The 6,996-nt window shown below is 61.5% G+C and overlaps 1 protein-coding gene across 1 annotated transcript in view; it reads left to right on the top strand.

Annotated features, from left to right (window-relative positions):
• The first annotated feature begins 2,228 nt into the window (after positions 1-2,228).
• The window catches only part of PLCD4 (phospholipase C delta 4), a 6,947-nt gene continuing 2,179 nt past the window's right edge, over positions 2,229-6,996 (top strand). Inside the window, 10 exon segments of the mRNA XM_009645687.2 lie at positions 2,229-2,253; positions 2,602-2,760; positions 3,175-3,403; positions 3,619-3,748; positions 4,333-4,564; positions 4,971-5,172; positions 5,504-5,648; positions 6,136-6,288; positions 6,638-6,648; positions 6,650-6,767. Coding sequence (XP_009643982.2) covers positions 2,229-2,253; positions 2,602-2,760; positions 3,175-3,403; positions 3,619-3,748; positions 4,333-4,564; positions 4,971-5,172; positions 5,504-5,648; positions 6,136-6,288; positions 6,638-6,648; positions 6,650-6,767 — 1,404 coding nt within the window.

Here is a 6,996-nt window from a genome sequence, read left to right as displayed (position 1 = left end):
GGGGGGGCATCCCTCCCTGCCTTGGCACAGCCACCCCCACAGTGGCATGTAATTCGGCCGGGGGACTCTGCCCTGGAGCGGCTGGGGAGCGCTCACGCCCGCTGGCCCTCCCTCCAGCTCCGCTTGGGGACTGTCACCTCCAGGAGAGAAGCTTCGGTGGCTCAGGGTCTGCTGTTGGGAGCTGGGGCTGTCGCTGGCAGGAGGCAGCAACCCTTACGGGAAGCCCTGGGATTGGGTTTTTCCAGCCCCTGGCTCCTGTCCCGCTCCCCTTGACAGCGTAACTCAGACGGGGTTGGGGAGGCTGCATGGGGCCAGGCTGCGCCAGGCTGGGGGCATCGCTCACACGCCAGGGAGAGCCAAATAGCTGTGTCCTTCTGTCCACACTCATGGGATCTTCCTTGCGCTGGAAGGGATCGTCTCCACTGCGTGCACAGGGAAGGCACGGCTCCACGGCTGGGGCAGGGCTGGGCACACTTGGGCCATGCCAGCAGCCTGTAAGGGCTGGCACTAGGGGAGATCAGTTTAGCTCCAAAATCTCCGCGTGGTTATAGGCCTGGGGGCTGCAAGTAGCTCCCTTGCACGCTGCCTCCTTGCACACGTGTGGCAGGGTGCAGAGAGGACAGACCCGATGGTGGCACCAAGCCCGTCCCTGTCCCAGGCCAGCATCTCTGTCGACTCCTTCAGCCTTTGTGCCTCTCCCTCCACGCTGGCTTCCCAAAACCATCCCCACCTTCATCCCCTCCCCTACTGCAGCGCAGGTGGCATGGGGCAGGTGGGCACATGGAGCTGTGACCCTGCAAAGTGGCCATGCCGGGCTGGGTGCTGCCAGGAGGCAGGAGGGTGCAGGCAGATGGGTGACTGGGGTTGTCCCCCCCCCACTGGTTCCCTGCAAGCCATGGGGCGCAGGGGGGATGAGAGCATGCTGGGGGAGGGCACGGGGCATTCCGAAGGCTGTGCAAGCCAGCAGGCATCAGGGCACCCACTCTGCAGGGCCCAAGAGGAGCGGTGGTGCCATCCTTCCGTTTGTGGGCACGGGTGCCCTGAGCCCTGGGCCGGTGGGTCGGTGCCCCCCCCCAGCACATCAGATGCGGGAGGGTACAGGCACTGCAGCGAGTCCTTGCGGTCTGAGCCCTGGAAGAAGGGCTGGTGCTGGGAATGCTCAGCCCTGGCACTGGCCATGGCTGGGAGGCAGCTGGGATGGCACCCCAGCAGCTCTGTCTCTCCAGCAATTCTCCCCACTTGCCCCAGGGACAGCCCCTGCCAGCCCCACGCCTGGCATGGCCCCCAGGAGCGGGGCCACGGCCCAGCCAGCGCTGTGCTGGGCATTTGCCCATCTCGTCCCCTCGGCGAGCAGGGCAACGCTGTGCTGAGTCAGGGGCCAGGGGCACTGCTGCCACCCCTGCGCCCCGACACAGAGCCCTTCGCCCCCAGGGACCCCTGGGTCCCCTTCTGCACCCAAATCCCAGCCCACTAGCTGCGGCATCTGCTCCTCAAGGGCCCAGCTCCAACAGCTGGGTGGCAGGCACATCCAGCGATTTGTCAGTCTAATTAAAGCCTTAACAGCCTAATCAAAGCCTTATTGTCAGTCCAGTCGTATTTATAGTCCCACTCATCGCAGCGCACTCCCCATACGGCTGCCAGTGCGGTCGTGGCCCTGGGGTGTTGACATTCCTTGGGAAAGAAGGGAATGGGGGAGCCAAGGGTCCTGCTCTATGCCCCCTTCCTTGTTCTTACAGCAATTAAGGCTCTCCCTTACTTCCAAATTTGCTGGTTGGGGGCCATTTCCCAGGTGGTGGGGGCTTGTTCTTGGCTTTCCCGGGCATCCCCAGGACAGTTTTTCCCAGCTCCCAGAGCTGCTTCTCCCCTGGGAGCAGTGACCAGGGAGCACAAGGGCTCCAGTACCCACTGGGCTGCTGTGGGGCGGCCACACTCGCAAGTTTTCCTGTTTTCCTCCAACACCTTTTGCGCTCCGGCTTCCTGGTAGCACAAATTAATATTTCATGAGTGCAGCAGGGTGAACCTGACACTTAAGGAAAGCAATGACCCAGCAGGAGCCAGGCGCAGGTGCGCTCGCACACGGGCAGGGGCACACGCACCTCGCACACGCGTGGGCATGGCCGGAGCCCACCTGGTAGGACCCGGGTGCAGTGGGGGGGTCTGGCCCTGGTCCCCCCAGCTGCCTTCTCTCTTCCCTCCCCAGCGGCCACCAGCACGGAGGAGGCAGAGCCATGGCATCGCTGCTGTGCAACGCCCGTGAGTGCCCCGGTGGAGGGGAGGCGGGGGGCAAGGCACTGGGCCATCTGGATTTACACCACGGCAAATCTGGGCCATGGGTTTGAGCCCGCCTTGCTGTGCTTGGGAGCATCTCTACCCTACCATGGCCATTGGGATCAGGCTTGGCGGCACCAAGGGTGGGTGGGAAGGGTTGATGAGGAATTACTTTCCACCCTTCTGGGGCGAAGGGAGTTTGTTTGGTCTCTGTCCTTCCTCCATCCCAAATCAGGGGACCATGTGGGGTCCCAGGGGTGGGAGGGAGCAAAGTAGCAGGGCGCATTGCCCGAATACCCCCACCCTCAGTGATGCAGCCCACACTGCCCCCAGGCATCCAGCTCACAGACACGCTGGAGCAGATGCAGCAAGGGACGCTGATGCGCAAAGTCAAGTCCAAGAGCTGGAAGAAGCAGCGTTACTTCAAGCTGCAGGATGACTGCATGACCATTTGGTACCAGTCCAAGAGGACAGGCAAAATTGAGTCTGCCTGTGAGTACCAGCTGCTGTGTGTTGTCCATGGGGCCATCGGTAGGATTCAGAGTGAACAGGAGTGCGAATGTGTGGAGATTCTTGGAGCCATGCTTGCAAGGCTGTGGCATTCAGGAGAGGCTCTGTGTGTGTGTGTGGGCTCTTTTCACCCACACCTCTCCATGAAGCATCCTCCCTCCAACAGGACCCATGGGTCACAAGGGCTGAGTAGAAATTGCAGCTGATAGAAATGGAAGCTCTGGCATGCCAGCAGAGGAGTAGGCAGGCAAACAGACGAGTGGATGGACAAGTAGCTCAATGGATGGATGGATGAGTGGAAGAAGGCAGGGCTGGAAGGACATATGTCTGTGGGCAGTTGCCCCTGCCCTGCGGTCCTTGTCCCCCATAGACAGGCCTCCCCTCCCTCTGCCCCAGTCTCCATCAGCGACGTGGAGACAGTGCGGGAAGGGCACCAGTCGGAGGTGCTGCAGAGCCTGGCCGAGGAGTTCCCCCCTGAGCGCTGCTTCACCATTGTCTTCTACGGCCGCCGGGGCAACCTGGACCTCATTGCCGGCTCGGCAGAGGAGGCGCAGTGCTGGGTCCAGGGCCTGCGCCAGCTCATCGAGGTGGCCACCAGTATGGACCAAAGGGAGAAGATAGACCAATATCCTTCCTGCAGGCACCATTCTGCCCCCTACACCCAGTCCTTCCCCCATCTCCTGCCTTGCCCCGGCATGTGCTTAGCTCTTCTGGGTCTCACCATATGCATCAGGGCAGGAAGAGCCCACAGAAAAAGGAAAATAAACCCTCTGATGCTTCCCAGCACCATCTCTCTTAGCCAAAGTCCTTTCCCTTAACATCTGCCCTGGTTTCTTGCACGTGGATTCGTGACTGGTTTCAGAAAGCTGACAAGAATAAGGATGGGCGCATGAACTTCAAAGAAGTGCAGCGTCTCCTCAAGATGATGAACGTGGACATGAATGAGGATCATGCCCTGCGGCTCTTCCAGGTAAGCACTGCACCTGGGGGCTGGGAGGGGATGGAACAAGCTGCACAACACCCCCCTGCAGAAGGATGTGGTCACTTTCTTCCATCCATCCATCCATCCATCCATCCATCCATCCATCCATCCATCCATCCTTTTATTTGTTCACCCAACTGCCTGTTTACTCAGACAAACATCCATTTGTTCATTTATCTGTCAGCCCAGCTGGCCAAGGCAGCTGTTCCCCCCTTCCATTCATTTGTCCACCCAGCTGCTTATCTGTACATACAGCTAACCATCCATCTGTTTATTTATCCATCGACCCAACCAGCCAGCCAGCTGTCCATCCGTCCATCCATCCATCCCTCCATCTGTTTGTCCATCTCTCCATCCATGGACCCATCCATCTTTCAGTCCACCCAAACAGCCCTCCATCTGCCAATCCATCCATCCATCCGTCCATTCATGCATTGATCAATGCCTACCACTGCTGCTGGCGTGGAGTCTCAGTGCCCTCTGCTGGGGGTGGGGAAATCCCCCCCAGCCCCATGGGGTGGCCAGGACACCTCATTTTGCCCCAGCTGGGTGCTGAGTGAGCTCCCTTGCAGGCTGCTGACAAGTCGGAGTCGGGGACACTGGAAGGGGAGGAGTTTGTGCTCTTCTACAAGGCCCTCACACAGCGTGAGGAGGTGCTAAGCCTCTTCCAGGACTTCTCCGAGGATGGGAAGAAGCTGACGCTGCTGGAGCTGGTGGATTTCCTGCGGCAGGAGCAGCTGGAGGATGAGGGCACAGAGGAGCTGGCCATGGAGCTTATCGACAAGTACGAACCATCGGAGACAGGTGAGAGCCAGCCCTGACACCAGCTGAGCTCTGCATGGGTGGAAGGAGGGGGCTGAGACCCACAGCCCCACAGCAGGGGCACCCCCAGCCCCATCCTGCTGCGAGTGGGCACAAGGGGAAGGCTCACCATGGTGTGAGCTGCGTGCAGTTCCCCTTTTTTTGGTCCATTCCTGGACTGTTTTGGTGTAGAAGGTTGACCAGCCATGGGGTGTAAGCTCCAGCTTTGGGGTCCACAGCCCATCGGCCCATGGCTGCTGCCCTGGGGCATCTCTCCCTGTGCCCCAGCCTCTAGCAGCAGCCATGCCCACCAGGTTGGGGATGCCAGGAGCCACCAGCAGCCCTGTTTGTCCTGATCTTGTCCCCTCCGGGTCCTTGGCTGTTGCTGAGCTTCCCCTTCTGCCTGCAGTCAGGGCTCGCCACGCGCTGAGTGCCGACGGGTTCCTCATGTACCTCTGCTCCCCGGAGGGCTCCATCTTCAACCCTCGGCACCGGGTGCTGTGGCAGGACATGAGCCAGCCGCTCTGCCACTACTTCATCTCCTCCTCCCACAACACCTACCTGATAGAGGACCAGATCCGGGGCCAGAGCAGCATTGAGGGCTACATCAGGTAAAGGGGCTGCTCCCTCCTGGCTGCCCCACAGCACCCTCCCGCCCCGGGGCTGTGCCCCAGGCAGCTCTGGAGGGCAGACCCACCAAGAGGAGAAGCTCCTTTGCTCCCTCCTGGTCCAGTACCCCTGTGGCCGTGCCATGTGGTGCCCAACAAGGGGGTCAATTGGGGATGCTGAGCCCAGCTCTTCCTGCCCTGCATGCAGCAACATCTCCACCCTTGGCGGTTGTCCCCTGGTTCCCCCAGGGGTGACACCCACAGCCAGCGGGGAGGGCAAGGGGCTGGTGGCCTGGCTGGGTGTGGGGTCCCAAGGGAGACCACCCACCCGTAGGGCTCTGAAACGGGGCTGCCGGTGCCTGGAGGTGGATTGCTGGGACGGGCCGAACGGGGAGCCCATGGTGTACCATGGCCACACCTTCACTTCCAAGATCCCCTTCCGGGAGGTGGTGAGCACCCTGGGGAAGTACGCCTTCAAGGTAGGGTACCCTTCCCTGGGTGCTGGCTGTACTGAGTGGCCCTTGGCAGGTGTGTGTGGGGATGTGGCTGCAATTTGGGGCGGTGATGGGTCTCTGGAGCGGGAGCGGTGCTGGGGCTCACATGCCTGGTGCTACAGCAGGACTGACCCCACCACAGGCAAGGAGGGTGGCTGTGTCCCTTCCTGGGGGAAAGCACTGGAGGTCTGACTCACAGCGCTGCGCTGTGCTGTACCAAGGGATGGGGGCTCATGCAGACATGGTCTGCTGGGGGGGCAGGGGTAAGATGGGGCCCGGAGGATGCGGGTGTGAGATGGGAATTGGAGGTTGCTGGGGGACTGAAGGGGTATGACGGTCTCAGGGGTGGAGGGGCGGATACAAGGACATACAAGGGGCTCCATCCTGGCACTGATCATGCCTGGGCAAAGCCCTTGTGAGAGCTCCTCAACCCCACCGAGGCTGATCTTCAGCTGTGCATGTTGCTCCCCAGACCTCGGACTACCCAGTGATCCTGTCCCTGGAGAACCACTGCAGCATGGAGCAGCAGGAGGTACTGGCCCAGCAGCTCAAGGACATCCTAGGGGAACAGCTCCTCACCACCACCATCGATGGGCGCATCCCCACTCAGCTCCCATCCCCAGAGGTAGGGAAGGATTGCGGCCGTGCTGGGCACCACTGTCCTGCCTGGGAGTGGGGTGAGGAGGTGGCTCTGCTGTGCAGAGGAAAGGCCACCCCCATCCTGCTCCAATGGAGCATGCAGGGACCCTGGGGACACTGTGTCCTCACTTTCACAAGGGTCCCAAAGGTTGTCTCCCCATGCCCTGCAGAGCCAGAGGGACAGCAGGGTAGAGCCCTCCTACCCCATCCCCTCCTCAGTGCTGCAGGGAGCTGGTGGTGCTGGGCCCCAGCAGTGCAGGGTCCCAGGGGGCAGCAGATCCCATGGAGGAGATGGGCACCCCAGGATGCCTACCTCTCCATCCACAACCTCACAGGAGCTGAAGCACGAAGGGGAAGAAGATTGGGCGGCTGGAGGACATGCTGGATGGGCCAGGGGATGAGGCACCTGATGTGTCCGACGATGACAACGGGGCAGAGGCAGAGGAGGAGAGGCGGAGGGTAAAGGTGGGTGGCCAGGGGCGGGGACCGGCTGGGAGCACCGAGTCCCCGAACAGAGCTACGGGTGGTGGTGACATCCCACCAGGGAGGGGGAACGGCCCTTTCTGCCCTTGGCCATGCCAGCCTCCTCTTTGCACAGCGTCCCTGTGGTGGCACTGTGTTGGGGGTCCCTTCCTGCTCTGTTCCTGCAGGAAGGCTGCCTGTGGCGGGGGGGCCGCCCCCCCCGGTGGTTTCA

The sequence above is a fragment of the Egretta garzetta genome, unplaced genomic scaffold (assembly GCF_000687185.1).
Source record: "Egretta garzetta isolate BGI_Z169 unplaced genomic scaffold, ASM68718v1 scaffold219, whole genome shotgun sequence".
Taxonomy (NCBI): Eukaryota; Metazoa; Chordata; class Aves; order Pelecaniformes; family Ardeidae; genus Egretta; species Egretta garzetta.
This window is presented reverse-complemented; position numbering and strand designations above follow the sequence as displayed.